Genomic DNA, 23,197 nt, shown 5'->3' on the forward strand with positions numbered 1-23,197 from the left:
ATGTGATTGACCATTGAAAGTTTCAATTTTATTTTCAACTGACTTCACAACTGTTTTAGTAACTACATGTACATGTCCAAAAGCTGGAATTCTTGTAATAAGCTATTGCCAATGATAGCTTTTTCTTCATTTCATTCTATATACATATTTATATATATACACACATACACACACCACACACATGATTCTATGACTTCCACATGTTGCATATTCCATATGTTCCACGTTCAAGAGACGACTCATGATGCAAGCCTGTTCCTTCGGACTGGCAAACAAACTATAACATCTAAAAAACGGTTATAACCTTAATACACAGACCAAATATCATCGTCATCATCATCATGACAACCGCAATTCAAATTTTTACAAAATAAAAAAAAGCGCAAGTTGAAAGCAGATGAGGGAGCTGTTGAAAGAAACAAAAAAGCAAACGGCTCCTCTGTCCGTTCACTCATCAAAAGACGAAACACAAAATGAAAGGAGGAAGAATAAAATAATGCTGTACACATGAATAAAAAAAGCCCTACGATGCTTGACTGGATTCAAAGTTCATTTCGTGAATGGACAATGCTATAAGCGAGCCAGCTATAACCTCGATCTGTGTGTATTAAATAGTCTTCTGAGCTATTCGGGGGGGGACGGGACAAAGAGGAGGATTGTTTCAGCATTGAGGAAGTAAATCATCAGATTCCATTGAGAAAACCTTTAGATTCTGTTGAGGGAAGCTGGTCAAAATGCAAACAAACTGGTTCCTGTTCAGTTGGCACCAAACGGAAAAGAAAATGGTCAAAAACAGGGGAAAAAACAAAGAAAACAAAAAACAGGCAGTTAATTACCTGAACTTGTCCAATAAAATAAATGTTCCTTTTCATTGTCCATCTCAAAACGTTTTGCTAATGGTGTGCCCTACAGAACACGACACTGCACTTTTAACCCCCCCCTTAAGACTGTTAACGTTTCCATGGCCGTTAGCCTGCAGGTGATGTTGCCGAGGTGAACATGGGGATGCTGTTACCATGGTGACCTTGTGACGTCGGCGGTTGCCGTGTTAAACCAGGGTCGGCGTGGGGTCAGGTCAGACGCCAGTGGCCACCTGGCTGTTGTAGTCGGTGGTCTCCATCTTGAGGATGTAAGGGATGATGCTGTCTATCTGAACGTTGCCGATGAGGCCAGTGAAGAAGAGCTCCTCTGTCACCACTGAACTCATAAGCCGCAGGGCAGGGAGACGAAGCAACAGCTTGGATAACCTGAGGGGAAAGAGGGAGGGAGGGAGGGACGTTATTAAATGGACAATATATCCATACACTCCATGCCAATAAAGTATTTGACAATTTAATAGAGGAGACATAGAAAGAGAGCGTGATACAGAGAGAGAGCGATAGAGAGCACAATGCTTTGCCAGTGATGTACAGTGAGATATAGTGATGCGTAATGAGATGTTATATTGAGATGCTTAATGAGATGTTATATTGAGATGCTTAATGAGATGTTATATTGAGATGCTTAATGAGATGTTATATTGAGATGCATAATGAGATGTTATATTGTGATGTTATATTGTGATGCTTAATGAGATGTTATATTTATATTTATTTTATTTTATCTTTGAGATTTAACTGATGCAAGAGATGTTAATTGTGAACAAATGAGATGTTATTTTCAGATGCTTAGGAACAGTGGATGTTAATTGCCTGTTCAGGGGCAGAATGACAGATTTGTTATATTGTCAGTTCAGGGATTTGAACTTGCAACCTTCCGGTTACTAGTCCAACGCTTTAACCACCAGGGTACCCTGTAGTGATGCTTAATGAGATGTTATATTGAGATGCATAATGAGATGTTATATTGTGATGTAGTGATGAGATGTTATATTGAGATGCGTAGTGAGATGTTACTGACCGATACGAGTCTTCAGGGTAGGTCCGAGTTACATAATCCTGTAACTCCATGTAGGCTTTCTCCTGGAAACGCTCAATCTGTAGGGTGTTGTCTATACCTGGGTGGTCTATGACACACACACACACACACACACACACACACACACACACACACACACACACACACGTTAAATAGAAGGAAATGTGGTCTACAGCAAAGAGAAACGCTGAGTCAGTCACCACAGTTACCAAACAACTGTCCCTTGACAGTGTGCATGTTTCCATTTCACCGCTATTATCGTTTTATAGTTGTCCTTCATTATAGTCCGGGGCACAACTGGGGGACGGGGACATAATTATTATCATGTTTTATTCAGTCGGATAAACTCCAAAACAACCTAACCAACCGCTGGGCACACTGTCGCCTCATTTTAAATCACATACCAATAATAACATGGGGATTGGGGGTGGGGACAAAAATGTAATTTCAGAGGGGGAGGGGGGTTGGGACAAAAATGTAATAGGGGAGGGGGTTGGGACAAAAATGTAATTTCAGAATGTGAGGGGGACCTGGGGGTTGGGACAAAAATGTAATTTCAGAATGTGAGGGGGAGGGGGTTGGGACAAAAATGTAATTTCAGAATGTGAGGGGGAGGGGGTTGGGACAAAAATGTAATTTCAGAATGTGAGGGGGAGGGGGTTGGGACAAAAATGTAATTTCAGAATGTGAGGGGGAGGGGGTTGGGACAAAAATGTAATTTCAGAATGTGAGAGGGGAGGGGGTTGGGACAAAAATGTAATTTCAGAATGTGAGGGGGAGGGGGTTGGGACAAAAATGTAATTTCAGAATGTGAGGGAGGGGGTTGGGACAAAAATGTAATTTCAGAATGTGGGGGGAGGGGGTTGGGACAAAAATGTAATTTCAGAATGTGAGGGGGAGGGGGTTGGGACAAAAATGTAATTTCAGAATGTGAGGTGGGAGGGGGTTGGGACAAAAATGTAATTTCAGAATGTGAGGGGGAGGGGGTTGGGACAAAAATGTAATTTCAGAATGTGAGAGGGGGAGGGGGTTGGGACAAAAATGTAATTTCAGAATGTGAGAGGGGGAGGGGGTTGGGACAAAAATGTAATTTCAGAATGTGAGGGGGAGGGGGTTGGGACAAAAATGTAATTTCAGAATGTGAGGGGAGGGGGTTGGGACAAAAATGTAATTTCAGAATGTGAGAGGGGGTTGGGACAAAAATGTAATTTCAGAATGTGAGAGGGGGTTGGGACAAAAATGTAATTTCAGAATGTGAGAGGGGGTTGGGACAAAAATGTAATTTCAGAATGTGAGAGGGGGAGGGGGTTGGGACAAAAATGTAATTTCAGAATGTGAGAGGGGGAGGGGGTTGGGACAAAAATGTAATTTCAGAATGTGAGGGGGAGGGGGTTGGGACAAAAATGTAATTTCAGAATGTGAGAGGGGGAGGGGGTTGGGACAAAAATGTAATTTCAGAATGTGAGGGGGAGGGGGTTGGGACAAAAATGTAATTTCAGAATGTGAGGGGGAGGGGGTTGGGACAAAAATGTAATTTCAGAATGTGAGGTGGGAGGGGGTTGGGACAAAAATGTAATTTCAGAATGTGAGAGGGGAGGGGGTTGGGACAAAAATGTAATTTCAGAATGTGAGAGGGGAGGGGGTTGGGACAAAAATGTAATAGGGGGAGGGGGTTGGGACAAAAATGTAATTTCAGAATGTGAGAGGGGAGGGGGTTGGGACAAAAATGTAATTTCAGAATGTGAGGGGGAGGGGGTTGGGACAAAAATGTAATTTCAGAATGTGAGAGGGGAGGGGGTTGGGACAAAAATGTAATTTCAGAATGTGAGAGGGGAGGGGTTGGGACAAAAATGTAATTTCAGAATGTGAGAGGGGGAGGGGGTTGGGACAAAATGTAATTTCAGAATGTGAGAGGGGGAGGGGGGTTGGGACAAAAATGCAATCTCAGAATGTGAGAGGGGGTTGGGACAAAAATGTAATTTCAGAATGTGAGAGGGGGTTGGGACAAAAATGTAATTTCAGAATGTGAGAGGGGGGGTGTTACACTCCCCGGATTATAGTCGCCACCCTCTTCCACTATAGTAGTCTACTATATTTTGCAGTAGGCGTTTTCATATCAAACATTTCTTGGCAAAGACACACAGAACAATTAGATTCAACAAAAGGAAAGGGTGCAACTCTCCAGTATTGATAATAACTCTCCCTTTATGTACATAGTTAACCCACAGGGAGACCTGAGTTACTTGACTTTGTTTAAATAGTTAACCCACAGGGAGACCTGAGTTACTTGACAGTTTAAATAGTTAACCCACAGGGAGACCTGAGTTACTTGACAGTTTAAATAGTTAACCCACAGGGAGACCTGAGTTACTTCACTGTTGAAATAGTTAACCCACAGGGAGACCTGAGTTACTTCACTGTTGAAATAGTTAACCCACAGGGAGACCTGAGTTACTTGACTTTGTTTAAATAGTTAACCCACAGGGAGACCTGAGTTACTTGACAGTTTAAATCATTAACCCACAGGGAGACCTGAATTACTTCACTGTTGAAATAGTTAACCCACAGGGAGACCTGAGTTACTTCACTGTTGAAATAGTTAACCCACAGGGAGACCTGAGTTACTTGACTTTGTTGAAATAATTTGCTGAGAATCTGGCCACTGTTGTCTGAAAGGGAGGCACCTAGCTACACTAAGAAGTGGTGTGTAACAGAGAACAAGTCGCCATGTCAACGCATATGGTGCACACGTTTAAACCAATTAGAGCACTTTTCCCCCGACAATTAATTCCCCGTCACATCACATATCCTTCCTTTTCTCTTTCATCAGCACTTTTCCCCTCATCATTTACATAATGAAACTACTCCAATCCCACAACCAGTACTGAAGACAACTAGGTCTTTGAGGTAGTTACAGAACTGTAAAAAAAATAATGTCTCGCCTGTTGTTTTCTTCACTTCCTACTCTTCCTCCTTGCTGACTGGCAGCACCCAGCTACACTAAGAAGGTGTGAATGTACAGAGGCACCTTCTCTTTTGTTTTCCCATCAGACACCAGGGTAAGACGAAGCAGCCCAACAGTCATGGTCATCTTGACTCATCTTTCACGGAGTGTGATAGAAATCTAGCCAGTCAGCGTGTCGTCTCAGCGGGTCCCTTAAAAAGCAGCCAGCACCTCCCAGCTGGCCACATACACAACCACAGAGTCACTGTCTGCAGCCATGGCACGGCAGAACCGCACCGGCAGCGAGACTGGGCGGCTTAATATGCCACAGGGATACACACACACTGTTTTTTTTTAAATCCACAGAACAATCCGTTATCTCGCTGCATAAGAGTCACTGTCTGCATGTTTAAACCAATGGCTGTGTTCCAGACCAATCCTCCAAGCAGTCACACTGTATCCTATTGATGCGGTTAGTGACGTGTTAAACACTCAGCCGGGTGGGCGTCGTGTGATGATTTTGTGCGCGGTTGTTTTTTCTTCTTCTTTCTTTGCAAATGCTCTGAGACGTGGCCAACGATATCATTTTTTTCTCTCACGCAGCAGTGAGTTGCATCATGCGTCGTTCTTTCATGACAACATTCCATAATTCCATTCCATAATTAATAACCTCTAAAGCGCCTCCCTTCGCCCCTCTTTCCCCCTACTCACCAGGGCTGAAGAGGATGATGGCTTTCAGGTAGGCGTACTCATAAACGTCAGGGGATAGCTTGGCCATGCTGTTACAGAACTCCTGCAATCTCCAGATGTGTTCCATCACCAGCTTCACTCTCTCTGGGGACAGCTTCTCTGTAGGGGGGGGGGGGACGACAAGTCAATGAAACATGATAATACATGCTGCTTTGTAGACACTTCAAAAATACAAAAAAGGTAATCAATCTTTTATTCAGCAATAATAAAAATCATCAGCCAACAGAAATACATAGAAAATGAAGTTTTACAACCATCCCTCCCCTTCATCCCAATCCCACCGAAAAACCTAAAAGCATCTTTGCTGGCAATTATTGTAAATATTGATGATGAATAATTGTATTAATTTTCACCATCACCTCCTGTACCATCTTGTAGGCTGGTCTGAAGGTGGTTGATGATGGCAGCCAGGATAGTAGAGACATTCATGACATTGGAGCATTGAGCCAGGCCCAGAGCAAACAGCTCGTTCCAACAGGCCTTCATCAGGTTAATGTCATTATCCTGACCGCTGAGAGATAGAAATTAAGAGGATTTATTACATCACTAAAAATGTATAAAACTGGGGTGGTTTGAGCCCTGAATTCTGATTGGCTGAAAGCCATGGTATATCAAAACGTTTAGTTTTACTGCTGTTATTATAATAATAATAATAATATATGCCATTTAGCAGACGCTTTTATCCAAAGCGACTTACAGTCATGTGTGCATACATTCTACGATTTGTAACCAGTTTATAATAGCAATTAGGCACCTCTGGGGTGTGTGATAATCGGTCAATATATCACACCTCCTTGGGCCTTATTTCTTAAGTATATATAATATGATGATGTATATTTTTACTTGATAATTTAACAGATACAATACCAGTGGACACACATTTTTTTTAAATCATAGAGGATAACACATTATACAATTTATTAGCATTTTGGTTCACTGGCTTTGGTCAGTAGGCAGGAAAAGACTTAGTGATAAACAGATATATATATATATATATTTACAACTACATTAGATAAGATGTAGACTAATAGAATCACAGCGGCACGCAGGTAGCTAGGTACTCACCCCAAGGCTTGGAAGGCAGGTATGGAGCGTGCCCAGTGCATGGACAGGAAGAGGAGCCGCGAGGCTGACTCACAGATGTAGTTCACATTAAGGTACTCCGGCATGGGCAACGGCATCATCAGCTAGAGACAGAGAGACAGAGACAGAGAGAGAAACAGAGAGACAGAGAGCGATATAGATAAATAGGAGACTTAAACCGTTTCTAAACACGTCAGCCTATCACTACTCCAACCATTCTAAACACGCCAGCCTATCACTACTCCAACCATTCTAAACACGCCAGCCTATCACTACTCCAACCATCCTAAACACGCCAGCCTATCACTACTCCAACCATTCTAAACACGTCAGCCTATCACTACTCCAACCATCCTAAACACGCCAGCCTATCACTACTCCAACCATTCTAAACACGTCAGCCTATCACTACTCCAACCATTCTAAACATGCCAGCCTATCACTACTCCAACCACTCTAAACAAGAGGTAGCAATAGAGGGAGAAAGAATGGGCCTAGACATTAGAGAGAGACTGCATGACATGAGAGAGAAAGAATGGGTCTAGACATTAGAGACAAGTCTGAAAGTTGATTGATTGATTAAGTAATCTTAAGTAAACTTTATTAATCCTGGTTTAGACCCTCGTGATTCTTGAATCACTCTTTCTAAAAAGACACACTGAGACTACATCTACCTTTCTTCAAGATAACTTTAACTGCTCGGCCTCCGACCGCAAGGCACTACAGAGGGTAGTGTGTATGGTCCAGTACATCACTGGGGCTAAGCTGCCTGCCATCCAGGACCTCTACACCAGGCGGTGTCAGAGGAAAGCCCTAAAAATGGTAAAAGACCCCAGCCACCGCAGTCATAGACTGTTCTCTCTACTACCGCATGGCAAGCGGTACCGGAGTGCCAAGTCTAGGACAAAAAGGCTTCTCAACAGTTTTTACCCCCAAGCCATAAGACTCCTGACCAGGTAATCAAATGGCTACCTGAACTATTTCCATTGTGTCCCCCCCCCAACCCCCCTTTTACGCTGCTGCTACTCTCTGTTTATCTTATATGCATAGTCACTTTAACTATACATTCATGTACATACTACCTCAATTGGGCCGACCAACCAGTGCCCCCGTAAATTGGCTAACCGGGCTATCTGCATTGTGTCCCACCACCCGCCAACCCCTCTTGTACGCTACAGCTGCTCTCTGTTCATCATATATGCATAGTCACTTTAACCATATCTACATGTACATACTACCTCAATCAGCCTGACTAACCAGTGTCTGTATATAGCCCCTCTACCGTCTATAGCCCCTCTACCGTCTATAGCCCCTCTACCGTCTATAGCCCCTCTACCGTCTATAGCCCCTCTACCGTCTATAGCCCCTCTACCGTCTATAGCCCCTCTACCGTCTATAGCCCCTCTACCGTCTATAGCCCCTCTACCGTCTATAGCCCCTCTACCGTCTATAGCCCCTCTACCGTCTATAGCCCCTCTACCGTCTATAGCCCCTCTACCGTCTATAGCCGCTCTACCGTCTATAGCCGCTCTACCGTCTATAGCCGCTCTACCGTCTATAGCCGCTCTACCGTCTATAGCCGCTCTACCGTCTATAGCCGCTCTACCGTCTATAGCCTCTCTACCGTCTATAGCCGCTCTACCGTCTATGTCTATAGCCGCTCTACTGTATATAGACTTTCTACTGTCTATAGACTCTCTACTGTTATTTTTCACTGTCCTTTTACTGTGGTTTTATTTCTTTACTTACCTATTGTTCACCTAATACCTTTTTTGCACTATTGGTTAGAGCCTGTAAGTAAGCATTTCACTCTAAGGTATACTACACCTGTTGTATTCAGCATTTCACTCTAAGGTATACTACACCTGTTGTATTCAGCATTTCACTCTAAGGTATACTACAACTGTTGTATTCGGCGCACGTGACAAATAAACGTTGATTTGATTTGAATGAACTTTCAAATCAGGTGTTATGGTAAGCTCCTGTCCCGCTGAGTAGTGTAGTGTCCCAAATTTCACCCTATCCCCTATACAGGGCACTACTTTTAACCCAGACCCATTGGACTCTGGTCAAAAGTAGTGCACTATATAGGGAATAGGGTGCCATTTGGGATGGACCCTGGGTGTTACGGGCATTGGCCCCAGACCCTCACCTTGAAGGGGACGTGGCTGTCTGAGAGTAGAGGCCCCTCCAGCTCCACCACGGGGCCAGACTGGTCTCCTGACATCAGCTGCATGGTGGCTTCCAGAGAGTCTCCTGCTGAGCCGTCCCCAGGGTTCAGGGCCTTGGCCAGAGTGTCAAACGCTCTGGGGGAGACAAAATGGACAGGTCAGTTCATGATTTAGGACCCTTAATAATTCCTAAGGGGGCTCCACGGTCTAGTCTTTTCCTGGAACTTGATTGGTCCAAAACCACCATCATCTCCTCGGCTACATCTCAACCGTTCACTCCCCTCAGACCTCCTTCAATACATTTTGAGAAGGAGGTGAGGAGAGAGGGATTAAGGAAAGGGATTAAGGAAAGATTAATAGATAAAAAGAACAGATCTGATCAGTATGTGGTTCATTTGTAAACCTGAGATTCAACAATCTGGGTGGCAGGGTAGCCTCGTGGTTAGAGCGTTGGACTAGTAACCGGAAGGTTGCAAGTTCAAACCCCCGAGCTGACAAGGTACAAATCTGTCGTTCTGCCCCTAAACAGGCAGTTAACCCACTGTTCCTAGACCGTCATTGAAAATAAGAATTTGTTCTTAACTGACTTGCCTACTTAAATAAAGGTTAAATGAATAAAATAGTGAAGAAGAAACAGATTACCTAAGAACCCAAGCTTGACAGTCAGGTTATTCTGATGGCAAACCTGAAACCAGTGAGTCTTGCACAACCTAACTAAGCATGCGCACCCCCCCCCCCCGGCAAGTCAAACTAGGAACCTTAAAGGGCAATTCCACCACTTTTCAACCTTATGTTCATTATTTCCAGCACAGTACCAGTGTATGTGAAAACAGAAAATGTATATTAAGATCTACCCCTTGTGTTAAAACATTTTACAAACAGCGATTTTCAAGAAAATTCTCTCCCCCTGGGTAGAAACCCTGTATGAAATCTCGCCTCACCGGGTGATGTCACAGGCAGTCTGTTCGTCTCCTTGGAGATCCGTCATGGAGCTGTCTCCATTGCTAAGGGAGTCTTCCGCGCCCATCAGGTCATTGCTGTCGGTGACATCGTTCATCTCCCGGGCCTTGTTCAAGTGGGCCAGTGACGTCACCACATTGGCCAGCGTGCTCAGGTCGTCCTGACACGGGTCATTCTAAGGAGGGGCACCAGGGACAATCAGCTCCATTATTAACAATACAAAAAAAATCTATTAATCTCCTTGAAGTCAGAAGTTTACATACACTGTAGAGAAATACATTTAAACTCAGTTTTTCACAATTCCTGACATTTAATCAGAGTAAAAATTCCCTGTCTTAGGTCAGTTAGGATCACCACTTTATTTTAAGAATGTGAAATGTCAGAATAATATAGTCGAGAGAATGGTTTATTTGAGCTTTTATTTCTTTCATCACATTCCCAGTGGGTCAGAAGTTTACATACACTCAATCAGTATTTGGTAGCATTGCCTTTAAATTATTTAACTTGGGTTAAACATTTTGGGTAAACTTCCACAAGCTTCCCACAATAAGTTGGGTGAATTTTGGACCATTCCTCCTGACAGAGCTGGTAACTGAGTCAGGTTTGTAGGCCTCCTAGCAAAGCACCCCCACAACATGATGCTGCCACCCCTGTGCTTCACAGTTGGGATGGTGTTCCTTGGCTTGCAAGCCTCTCCCTTTTCCCCCCAAAACATAACAATGGTCATTATGGCCAAACAGTTCTATTTTTGTTTCATCAGACCAGAGGACATTTCTCCAAAAACTGGCGGTTTTGGAGCAGTGGCTTTTTTATGGCGGTTTTGGAGCAGTGGCTTCTTCCTTGCTGAGCAGCCTTTCAGGTTATGTCGATATAGGACTCCTTTTACTGTGGATATAGATACTTTTGTACCTGTTTCCTCCAGCATCTTCACAAGGTCCTTTGCTGTTGTTCTGGGATTGATTTGCACTTTTCGCACCAAAGTACATTCATCTCTAGGAGACAGAACACTCCTTCCTGAGCAGTATGATGGCTGCGTGGTCCCATGGTGTTTATACTTGCATAATATTGTTTGTACAGATGAACGTGGTACCTTCAGGCATTTGGAAATTGCTCCCAAGGATGAACCAGACTTGGAGGTCTACAATTTTTTCTTGTCTGATTTCTTTTGATTTTCCCATGATGTCAAGCAAAGAGGCACTGAGTTTGAAGGTAGGCCTTGAAATACATCCACAGGTACACCTCCAATTGACTCAAATTATGTCAATTAGCCTATCAGAAGCTTCTAAAGCCGTGACATTTTCTGGAATATTCCAAGGTGTTTAAAGGCACATTCAACTTAATGTATGTAAACTTCTGACCCACTGGAATTGTGATACAGTGAATTATAAGTGAAATAATCTGTCTGTAAAAAAATGGTTGGAAAAATTGTGTCATGCACAAAGTAGATGTCCTAAGCAACTTGCCAAAACTATAGTTTGTTAACAAGAAATTTGTGGAGTGGTTGAAAAACGAGTTTTAATGACTCCAAACTAAAATGTATGTAAACTTCCGACTTCAACTGTATATATGCTACTTTAACCATTTCAGCTTCATGATTTTAAGATTGAATTGCTAGATGTTTCTGTACAGCACTTTGAGATATCAGCTGATGTACGAAGGGCTATATAAATAAAATTTGATTTGATGTTGTAAATGTCATCCAGACAAGCCAGGTCATTCTACAGAGGGGCACACAGGAGATTGTCTGTCACACATTTTGTATTAGAGACTGTGTAGGAGGTTCTTGAGGGAGCCAGGTCAGAATGACATATTAGCAACAGAATGAAATATTCTCTGTTGAATCGGGTTTGAAAATGTTGCAAATAATGCAGATGCCAATGAACAATATAAACAAAGCTACCTATTAAAGAACATTAATTATGTGTTTTTTATTGACAATGGCAACTTTGTTATTTGCAAATGTTTTGGATCAGATTTTAAAGAACATGTTCTTGATAATATTACCAACCCTTAGAACAGTGTTCCCCAACCCTGGTCCTCCAGTACCCCCAACCCTGGTCCTCCAGTAGCCCCAACAGTGTTCCCCAGCCCTGGTCCTCCAGTAGCCCCAACAGTGTTCCCCAGCCCTGCTCCTCCAGTACCCCCAGCCCTGCTCCTCCAGTACCCCCAGCCCTGCTCCTCCAGTACCCCCAGCCCTGCTCCTCCAGTACCCCCAGCCCTGCTCCTCCAGTACCCCCAGCCCTGCTCCTCCAGTACCCCCAACCCTGCTCCCCCAGCCCTGCCCCCAACCCTGCTCCCCCAGTACCCCCAACCCTGCTCCCCCAGTACCCCCAACCCTGCTCCCCCAGTACACCCAACCCTGCTCCCCCAGTACACCCAACCCTGCTCCCCCAGTACACCCAACCCTGCTCCCCCTACACCCAACCCTGCCCCAGTACACCCAACCCTGCTCCCCCAGTACACCCAACCCTGCTCCCCCAGTACCCCCAACCCTGCTCCCCCAGTACCCCCAACCCTGCTCCCCCAGTACCCCCAACCCTGCTCCTCCAGTACCCCCAACCCTGCTCCCCCAGTACCCCCAGCAGTGTTTCCCAACCCTGGTCCTCCAGTACCCCCAAGCCCGGTCCTCCAGTACCCCCAACAGTGTTCCCCAAGCCCTGGTCCTCCAGTACCCCCAACAGTGTTCCCCAAGCCCTGGTCCTCCAGTACCCCCAACAGTGTTCCCCAAGCCCTGGTCCTCCAGTACCCCCAACACAGTGTTGTAGCTTTGGACAAGCATACCTAATTTAACTCATTGAGGGTTTGAAGATTATCATGTGTGCTTGTAATAATGTGCACTGTTGGGGGTACTGGAGGACCAGGGTTGGGAAACACTGCCTTAGCAATTACCAAATGAAAGCGAGCCATCTGTTGTGTGCTGCAGTTACTCACAGATTCAGGGGATGTGGGGACCAGGATGGTGTTCTCTAGCTTGGGAAAAGGCTGCTGGATGTTCAGGAGCATGCTTGACTCCAGCAAACTGGCTGACCTGCAAACACAAACAACACACTTCAATTCTACCTTCCAATCACAGAGATCTCAAATGGCTGCACAGTTGCTTGGTGAAAATAGGTGGTGGTCATCATTCTGTTTATGCTCTCCACATCTCCTCGTCTTCATCTGCAATGATCTGAATGAAAACCATCAAGTGAACCCCAGTCTAACTGGTGAGCTACTACCACCATATTGTTTTCACCTGTCAAGTATTGTCCAATCAGATTAAGTGGAGGAGAGACTTATTATGCCAATTGCCACTGCTGAAGCAGGGGTCAGTCACGGGTTGATCCTTTCTTGAGCGGATTTTCGGGGGGCCGGAAAGTAATGACTAATAATATATACACTGCAAATTGACCGCAAGAAGCCCAAACAGATATAATATTTAAACCATAATCATTTCAAATGTTTTTTTTGGCTCAGAAAACTTGGGGGGGGGCAAATAACCATAGCATCAGAGCCTAAAATTAACACCCGCCACCTGCCAAAACACGGGTAGATTTTGGCATTGGCGGTAAAGAATGTCTAATTCGCCAGCCACGTTGGCGTGGCAACACTCTGGGCTCTACAGTGCAAGGCTTTAATAAAAAAATAGTCAAGTATGGGCAGTGACAGTTGTGATTTATAGCTAAATAAATGCTGCAGATAGCTGTTTTTAAAGTATTTCTGCCATTTCGGTAATGCACAAAGAAATCTGAATCCTAACATTAGAGCTATCCCACCGTGCGCAGCAACACTGCCTTTGTGGGGGGCACTGAAAGATTTATTTTAATTTTTTTTAGACACAATGGGCACAGGCATAAAAGTTGGTCTAATTTACTCAAACAACTTCTAAAGTGAGACTTGGTCCTCGTGTTCCTTGGCTAATTACATTGTTTTGTTCACAAGCTTGGTTGATTTTTAGCGACATTCTCACAGGCACACATGATGACTCAAGTGGCCTTGTTACCAAGGTAACGTTAAAGGAGCAGGTAGACATTTGTGTCTAATATTTTTGTTAAAATACTTAAGTCACATAATATTAAATACAATCTAACAATATTACTTCTCACTAGAAATACATTCCTTGTTTTAGAAACATGATCATCCATTTTTTTTGTGTAATTATGGCAAAACAAATATTTTGAATGGTAAAAAAAATAAAAATCAGTGGTTGGTAGATTGTTTAATCTACCTGCCTCAGTGGCTGTTAAAAAATATAATCTACCTGCCTCAGTGGCTGTTAAAAAATATAAATGTTTTAGGCCCTGCCTGAAACAGAGAATGGAAGAGGCCTCTTCTTTGCATGTGTCCCATTATGGCTCATGTGAGAACCTTTAGGCCATCTCCATTTTGAAGTACTCAATGTTCTTCTTCTTCTACTACTACTACTGCTTCTAAGAGTTGGTAAATAAACAAAGCGTACATTACTGCCACCTGGAGTGTCTTGTCAGAACATGTATAAAGCCAAGGTTGCCAATTTACTGCCACCTACAGTGTTGGAATGTTGGCTCACGAGCTAAAATTGGCTGATACCTCCTGATGACCTGGGCCCGGTTTTTCAAAAGTGATCCAGCTCGCCGATAAGATTAAAGGTTTAACAGACTGTTAAACAGCCACCACTAACATTGAGTGGCTGCTGCCAACACACCGACTCAACTCCAGCCACTTTAATATTGGGAATTGATGTAAAATATATCACTAGCAACTTTAAACAATGCTACTTAATATAATGTTTACATACCATACATTATTCATCTCATATGTATATAGTGTACTCTATCATCTACTGCATCTTTATGTAATACATGTATCACTAGCCACTTTAAACTATGCCACTTTGTTTACATACCCTACATTACTCATCTCATATGTATATACTGTACTCGATACCATCTACTGCATCTTGCCTATGCCGTTCTGTACCATCACTCATTCATTATTCTTTATGTACATATTCTTAATCCCTTTACCCTTGTGTGTATAAGGTAGTAGTTTTGGAATTGTTAGGTTAGATTACTCGTTGGTTATTACTGCATTGTCGGAACTAGAAGCACAAGCATTTCACTACTCTCGCATGAACATCTGCTAACCATGTGTATGTGACAAATAAATTTGATTTTGATTTGAAATGCATAGAAATAGAATGAACAGAACAAATGAATCATTGACTTGAATGGGGACTCCCGTTCTATTCATTCTATGAAATGAGTCCTGTCCAATAAGCAAAATCCAGATAAATAACTTTGGAAAAACTGTGCCCTAGATGGAATTCTCACCTAACCCGGCAATGCATCTCACATAGAGCAAACGGAGGAGTATGCCCTATGTGCGTTTTGAGGCTGTGTTTGGTACGACCCTCATGCGCCTATATTCAGCCACTTCAACCCAACTTCCTAATTGAAATACATTTGAGTTTTTACATTTTATTTCACCTTTATTTAACCAGGTAGACCAGATGAGAAAAAGTTCTGATTTACAACCGAGACCTGGCCAAGATAAAGCAAAGCAGTGTGACAAACAACACAGTTGGGATAAACAAACATATTTTTCTATTGTGTTATTGACTGTATATGTACAGTGAGTGCAAATGTAGTAAGATTAGGGAGGGAAGGCAATAAATAGGCCATAGTGGCGAAATAATTTAAACTTAGCCTTAACACTGGAGTAATAGATGTGCAGATGATAATGTGCAAGTAGAGAATAATGGAGTGCAAAACAGAAATATATATATATAACAATATGGGGATGATGTAGGTGGGTGGGATATTTACAGATGGGCTATGTACAGGTGCAATGATCGGTAAGCTGCTCTGACAGCTGATGCTTAAAGTTAGAGATGGAGATATAAGTCTCCAGCTTCAGTGATTTTTGCAATTTGTTCCAGTCATTGGCAGCAGAGAACTGGAAGGAAAGGCAGCCAAAGGAGGTGTTGGCTTTTGGAATGACCAGAGAAAAATACCTGCTTGTGCTACGGTTGGGTGTTGCTATGGTGACCAGTGCACTGAGATAAGGCAGGGCTTTACCTAGCAAAGACTTATAGATGACCTGGAGCCAGTGGGTTTGGTGACAAATATGTAACGAGGGCCAGCCAACAAGAGCATACAGGTCACAGATGTGGGTAGTATATGGGGCTTTGGTGACAAAACGGATGGCACTGTGATAGACTGCATACAATTTGCCGAGTAAAGTATTGGAGGCTATTTTGTAAATGACATCGCCAAAGTCAAGGATCGGTAGGATAGTCAGTTTTACGAGGGCATGTTTGGCAGCATGAGTGAAGGATGCTTTGTTGCGAAATAGGAATCTGATTCTAGAGTTCATTTTGGATTGGAGATGCTTAACGCGAGTCTGGAAGGAGAGTTTACAGTCTAACCAGACACCTAGGTATTTGTAGTTGTCCACATATTCTATAAACCGTCCAGAGTAGTGATGCTAGTCGTTGGCCCAGTCATCGCTCAGTGTGAATGGGGCCCTTTAAGCCAGCTGTAGTACCTGGCTGTCTCCCTGTAGTACCTGGCGGTCTCCTTGTCAGTGACGAAGGTGGGCGTGGCAGCCAGGGGACTACACAGGTTCTTCCTGATGTAGATCTTCTCTGTAGACGCAGCACAGTTGATAGACTTCTCTCTGGAGACTTCCACCGGCTTCCTCTCACACTGGACAGCTACAGACAGAAAGGGGAGGGGGGGATGATCCACCATGCTAGCTAATGTGCATGCTGATTCACAGATTGACTACATTACAGTCAGACTGGGCAGAATTACTGATTTACAAAAAAAACATCCCAAATAATGGCATCAATATTAGCGATTCTGCACCTCAACTTTCTCAAACCGATCCCTCTCAAACATGTTGTCTAATAAAGCAACTCAGGGTGTTGTGGAACACTGCAGATGTTGACACAAACAGAGAGTACACGACTCCTTGATTTCGACGTTTGATCGACATGATATTTCAGTATGTGAACGTCAGGAAGTGATTGAGGCAGGTAACTCACAGTCCTGTTTCATGCCCAGGAACATGCAGCGCTGCAGTCTGCAGTACTGGCAGCGGTTCCTGTGGTGCTTGTTGATGACACACTCTCCAGACCCCCGGCATGTATACACCAGGTTCTTCCTGATGCTGCGCTTGAAGAAACCCTTACAGCCCTCACAGCTCACTGCCCCGTAGTGACGGCCTGGGTAAAGAGGAGAGGGAACAGAGTCAGTCGCACAAGGAGAAGAGAGGGTTGTATGTGTGCGTGTACAAGTTCAACTGTATTTCCTTCCTACCTGAGGCCCTGTCTCCACACACCACACAGTACTCCACCACAGGCTTGGCAAGTGCCTGGTCTGACCCTTCTGTCACAAACTGGAAATACAACACACACACACAAAAAAAGAGCAAAAACAGGCATTCGTATCAGATGTTAACGGTACTTTTAGGGCCTGTTTCCCCAACACAGATTAAGCATAGTCCTGGACTAAATGGAGTGCCAGTCTCATCCAGAGGGCTGGCTAATTTGGATTAGAGAGGTGTGACCCCATCCATCAGTTGTATTACCAAAACGGCCAGATTGTAGCTTTAATCTGCCTTAGGGAAACCAGCCGTTTGTGACTAACAGAAATAGTCTAAGTATGTACAACGTAAGACTAGGCCAGGGGTGTCAAACTCATTCCATGGAGGAACTAGTGTCTGCTGGTCTTATTATTCCCTGTCAAGCTGTGTCCAATTAACCATTTATCTACACATGGGTAGGGGCCTATACGGATAGGGCTACAATGAAATGTTTCTTCACACACATATCTATTTTACTTCAGTTCCTTTTCTTCTTTTTACAACAAAAACATGCATAGACAAAACAATAACATACATTTCAACAAACATGAATGACATCCCACTTCCTCAGACCCACATGCTTCCACTGTATCCACACACAATCAATGTTGTTTCTAATGCTTGTAGTAATTTGCCCCAAACGACTTCAAGTTGTGTTGTTGCTTTAAATTGATTTTACCAGGTAAGTTGACTGAGAACACATTCTCTCATCTACAGCAACGACCTGGGGAATAGTTACAGGGGAGAGGAGGGGAACGAGCCAATTTGAAGCTGTTTTGGCACTTGCAACCCCGGGGTTGTTGGTTCAATTCCCACGGGGGACCAGCACAAACAAATATGAAAATGTATGCACTCACTACTGTATGTCGCTCTGGATAAGAGTGTCTGGTAAATTACACAATTGTAAAAATGTAAATGTCTGTAGCCAGATTATTAAGCATTTGATTCTTCCATTATATTAATGTTAGAGTATCATTTAATTTCTAGTATTACATTTAAATGTAAGAAGAAAGAAAGAAAAGTAGTAATTGAAAGTGAAGAGTTTGGAGATGATTGGGAAAATGAGTAAAGTTCACCTGACAAAACTGAATTCAAACATTAGTTGATTTTGTGCATTTTACATTTACTGCATTTTTCACCACATTTGTTGATAACGAAATGTGAAAATACTCTCATATATATATTCAATAATGTGATAAGAATATTCCTGGAAAATGTGGTGTAGATTTGTAGACACAAAAAAAGGACACGGGTTTGAGTCAGAGTAGAAACTGGTGTCTTCAAGTGGCCTCTTGAAAGTGTGCACAGTCCCTACATAATTTCAATGAAGTTTTATGATTTAAAGAAGAGTCTTCAACCATAAGGTGTTTTTTTTAAGCTATTTTAGAGAAAGCACACTTGTAGTTGTTTAGGTTGGAACAAAACCCTGCATCCCCACCATCACACAGTTACTGTTGTTGTTTACGCAATCCAAAAGCAGCCCATTATAAATCCCAACCTGAGTCAGGTGGGCATCATTTGAAAGCTTGTTCTATTGGCAACATGGCTAGCTAAGTTATAAAATCCAATCTTACAGTGTTAGGCTTTGAATGGGCAATTCAGAGAAACATCATTGGAGTGCCCATAGAAAGTCATGTGAGCATTCAGGTCCGTGTTCCACGGAGAATGTTCTTCACAGTAAACAAACATAGGCTCATTCTGTTCAGAACACCACAGGGTATGGAGTACCACAGTATGAGTCAGAATACCCATAAAACCTAGGGGGTTAAATAAGGAAATGGTTCTATTATTCATTTTTCCCATAGGAGATTTTAGAAACCCTATAAATAAGGGCTGTGTTTCGTGTAGGCATAACGGATGTGAAACGGCTAGGGGACAGTCTAAAGTTATACTGTTACATAGCCTTACCCTGGCGTGACGTTTTGAGAACTGTTAACCTCTCTAGGACAAGGTCACCTGTAGTCACCTGTATTTTCCACACAAAAACTAAATGCTAATTATCTGCTAATGTGGCTATCATAAAGAACTACAAATACCACAATGATCTGGAGGAGACTGCCGAATCGAGGAAAAGGTAAGAATCTCTGGATTAACTATCTAATGTTAGCTAAATTTAGTCATGAATAATTGGCTACATTTCTTTAAAGTGACAATTCTGTGAACAGTCTTGCGCACGTTTTAAATTGACACAATACCCGTTAGCAAAGGTGTCTGCTTGAGATGACGTGCAGGAGCCTGCAGGGATTTATAGTCTTGCATGTTGTCAACATTGATACGAATTAGCATTTTGGAATCTGAGAGTATATTAGAGGTGAATATATTGATAAAAGTCACCTTGTCCGAGAGATCTAAAACGTCACGCCAGGGTACGCCTACACTAAACACAGCCCTTATTTTAAGTGTTTCGTAAACTCCCTATGGAAAAACAAATGGAACCATTTTCCCTGTTTGACCACTAGGCTTTATGGGTAACAACCAGGTGCGTTCCAAACTAGTCAGTGACATGAATTGACAAATCAAGTACAAGGGACTTGTCTACACCTGTAGAAACTACCCTCCATGGATACAGTTTGATGTTTGCTGACTAGACTATCATTGGTGGTGCAGGTCAAGGCCTCTACCTGGATCTGCTGGCCGGACAGGTCAGGTGAGGCAAACAGCAGCTGGTTGACCCCTGAACCGTCTTGGGCCGCCAGGATCACCTTTCCCGGGGACGAGGCCTCTTGCTTGGCTAGGATTACCTTGCCTGGCGTAGAGTAGTCTGCATTAGCCAGGATAAACTGCTGCTTGCCACCAGAACCCTGCTCCAACGCCGTCACGATCTGGATCTTCTGGCCCGTCGACTGGTCCGTCACGATCTGGAGGGGAAGAGGAGGAGAAAAGTCAAGTCAAAAGAGAATTACAGAAACCAACAAGGTTTGTATGTTCCGTTTTTTAATTTTTTTTTAATTGTTTCATTCTGAACAGAACCACTATTTTTGGGGTCCGTTCCACTGTTCCGACCAGCAAAATAAAGTTCTGAACCAGTTTGAAACCAAAATCAATTACTTCAATCAGTACAGATAGAGCAGGCAAGCTAGTTGTTTACATGCGTGATGGACAGACAAGTGTAACCTATGGCGCAAGATGCGACTGACATTTTGTGGGTGGGGAAAGAGCGAGAGAGGCTTGAAACACTGGGCATCTTGTTAACTTGTGGGTGAAGAGCGGCACCAGAATTTTAAAAAAAAGTCTTACCTTTTTGTAGTTAATAAATCCAACTTGAAACGTGACAACTTGAGCTACATTATCCTTAATTTGTCAATGCTAAGTTAATACATTTTTCTGAAGCTAAATTCTCTCCCAATCTTATGAGTCACGTTAGCAATGTCAGTATAGTAGCTTGTTTCGGATGGGGGAGGGGCAGGTAGCCTAAACACACACAGGCAAAGATTTTCAGCTTGCAGACAGATACCGGAATACATTTTTGAGTGACAAAGTGAGGGCTTTGCATAGGTGCTTTGTTGCGTTTTTACATTGGATTAGAAAAATGCCTTTAACGTAAAAGACCATTATTAACCAGTTCCCATTATTTTTTAAATTACAGTTCTTTTCCAGAACAGCATGGGATCACTTTTGTTCCAGGTTCCATTTCTGTTCCTTGAAAATGTGCATTATTTTTCTGTTTTCCGATCTGTTCCCTAAACCGGTTCCAACCCCTGGAACCGGATACTGTCTGAAGCTAATATGCTCCATTAAGGGTTGTTGAATGCTGATGATAAACAGTATTCTGTTTATAGTGGCCCATACCTTTCTAATGGATTCCAACCCTGAAGCTATTAGTTCTGCTACTTGCTAACCTTGAAGTCATATGAAGCTACTAGCCATGCATATGTTGACTCATAAAAGCCTTGACCTCGGGAGAAGAGATGACCTGAGACATGGATGTCAAGCCATAGGAGTCTACAGCCATGTCTCAGGGTCCTGGTCCATTATATTACCTGGATACGATGTCCCATCATGCCACCGTCAGCTGAGACCAGCTGAATCCTCTGAGTGTGTCTGTCCATGACGCCGATTCTGTTTCCTTCTGCTGCTCACATCAAAGCCCCATGAGGCACATCAAACTGCAGTAGAGGGAAGGAATGTTTCACAGTTAGTAGTTACTTATGGGTATGTATTCATAATCAAAAAAAAATATGTTGTGATCAGAGCAAGGTTTCAGTAGAGTCAAGGGTGATAAAAATCTGCATTGAAAGCTTTTTGTTGTGCATTGCATAAGGAAGACAACATCAGGATACAGTATGTATATGCATACAATGAGTGGGACTCATACGGGGATCCTTACATGTGTTTGAACATGGGCCAGTTCTAGCAACATTTGTACATCTCACTGTACTTGTGCACGTGACATTAAAATGTGACGGGTGAAACATGTTTTGAGGTGCCCATGTCCTAACTTCAGCTCGCTATCTAGCTAACTTAGCTAGAAGGAGTCAAATACGGGAAGCTACCTAGGAAGTGCATGGCTTCTTACGTGAGCAAAGAGGGTTTGAGTTCAAGTAAATGTTGAGTAGCTAGTTAACTTTTGGGAGATGCTGGGGTTATTTGAGCAACTTGGTATACTATTGACACGTTAGTTAACTTGTGTCGCACACCGTGAAGTGCAGATGTCGCACGGCCTAGCGTGCTAAGCTAACGTCAGCTAGCTCCTGTTGGCCTTCTACGCCAAGTTTGATAAATAATCACACACAAAAATGTAGCTCGTTAACCATAAAAAAAATGTTTAAAAGCCATGGGTGTAAAGCACAACAAATAAGCTCCGGTCTAGTAGATATTTAAAATCGATGCGGAAGATAAAAGGTATTTCTTTTCCTGTCGGTGAAAGGTCAACATTGAAGGGTTAAAGACCGCTATGGGGTTCAAGGCCCATAAGGACAACGCAGCGAACGGCGGGACTATCGCGTTTGGCAAACCAAGGCTCGGATAGCACACATTTGCAACGATTTAGCGTTATTGTTAGTCCGTTACGATTGAAATATTTTGCAAGCTGGTTGTGTTCATACTTAGAAACATTAGTTTGGTAAAAATCGAGACGCCTTATTCGCGCTAGTCTGAATATCGCTAACGTTACTTAGCATCTGCGCACTCGCTAACCCAGCCAACACGTTTTAGCCAATACCTGGCACACGAATAGCGATTTGTTTTGATTTAAGGTCAGATTTTAATTACGTTTAGTGTCATAACACCGACTTTTTGTCCGTGTGGTTTTGATATAATATCCTTACTTGCCGGTTTTGGTGCACTGTCTTGGTCCGGAACCGTTAGCTAATGGCTGCTGGCTCGGAAATGTTTTCTTCCTCCTTGTGTTACATGACGACGCTGACCAACGTGTCGTTTTCGATATGAGCTTTTACGCGCACAATACAGTTGTCTTACCTGTTATTGTGTGGTTCTCTCGTATTGTGTGTCGATGTATAATCAATTTAATGCTTTTGTTTCTGTCTGCTGCTGCTTCAGGGAGGGTCAGAGTTCGTGACCTTTTTTTTTTTTTTTTTCCAAAACACGTTTGTGGTGCTCATGCGCAGTAGCTTGGACACACCGGCATGGCTAGACGGAAGGTCCGTGCTCTCCAATGATGTGTTGATACCATGGATGACTGACAGGGGGCGCTGTATCGAAGGCATCTTGGTACTCCTTAATTTTAAAATATTTTGGGAGCAAAAGAAAATGCATTTATTGACGTCTACATTCGTTTTGACGCATATTTAATGTTCTATCCTTCCTATATCCTTTCTATCCTTCTATCTCTGATTCAGAGGTGTTGGGTTAAATGCGGAAGACACATTTCAGTTGAATGCATTAAGTTGTACAACTGACTAGGTATCCCCCTTTCCATTTCCCTTAATGCATAGTTCTAAATTGTGTTATGTAAGCTAAGCAAACATTAGCAAGTAACATTTTCCCTAAATATATATTTTTTAGAACTGATGTTACTTTCCCCACTACAACTAAGGTATGAACGCCAAATCGTTATCAAATTTATTTTCTTTAAATATAAAAT

The 23,197-nt window shown here is 43.0% G+C and overlaps 1 protein-coding gene and 1 non-coding gene across 7 annotated transcripts; both read right to left on the bottom strand.

Moving 5' to 3' along the window:
• Positions 1-13: 13 nt before the first annotated feature.
• Positions 14-22,729, bottom strand: LOC124032334 (nuclear receptor subfamily 2 group C member 1-A-like). Of its 6 annotated transcripts, none has more exons than XM_046344699.1 (14): positions 22,573-22,729; positions 21,135-21,260; positions 19,776-20,012; positions 17,109-17,187; positions 16,835-17,014; positions 16,354-16,501; positions 12,757-12,853; positions 9,807-10,000; positions 8,847-9,000; positions 6,677-6,798; positions 5,965-6,122; positions 5,573-5,710; positions 1,900-2,005; positions 14-1,247 (listed from the first exon to the last, which is right to left on the bottom strand). In XM_046344699.1, exons 2-14 carry the CDS (start codon positions 21,201-21,203, stop codon positions 1,076-1,078), a joined length of 1,854 nt encoding a protein of 617 aa, XP_046200655.1. In that variant the 5' UTR covers positions 21,204-21,260; positions 22,573-22,729; the 3' UTR covers positions 14-1,075. The 6 variants fall into 6 exon arrangements, with proteins under 6 accessions (XP_046200655.1, XP_046200646.1, XP_046200612.1 ...); XM_046344690.1 differs by having other exon boundaries at positions 5,971-6,122; positions 16,333-16,501; XM_046344656.1 differs by having other exon boundaries at positions 16,333-16,501.
• Positions 5,056-5,189, bottom strand: LOC124048785. The gene has a single exon (XR_006841304.1). It is a non-coding gene; the product is annotated as a small nucleolar RNA SNORA70 (small nucleolar RNA).
• Positions 22,730-23,197: the final 468 nt, after the last annotated feature.

The sequence above is a fragment of the Oncorhynchus gorbuscha genome, linkage group LG01, assembly GCF_021184085.1.
Source record: "Oncorhynchus gorbuscha isolate QuinsamMale2020 ecotype Even-year linkage group LG01, OgorEven_v1.0, whole genome shotgun sequence".
NCBI classification, from domain to species: Eukaryota; Metazoa; Chordata; class Actinopteri; order Salmoniformes; family Salmonidae; genus Oncorhynchus; species Oncorhynchus gorbuscha.

Bases quoted from the DNA above. Each gene is read 5' to 3' on its own strand.
- LOC124032334 (XM_046344656.1), bottom strand. From the start codon at position 21,203: ATGGACAGACACACTCAGAGGATTCAGCTGGTCTCAGCTGACGGTGGC. The intron at 12,854-16,332 runs GTACTACAGCTG...TTGTGTTTGCAG, and splicing joins TACTACAGGGAGACAGCCAG to GTCAGCCAGTTTGCTGGAGT. The intron at 10,001-12,756 runs GTGAGTAACTGC...GCCCCTCCTTAG, and splicing joins TCCCCACATCCCCTGAATCT to AATGACCCGTGTCAGGACGA.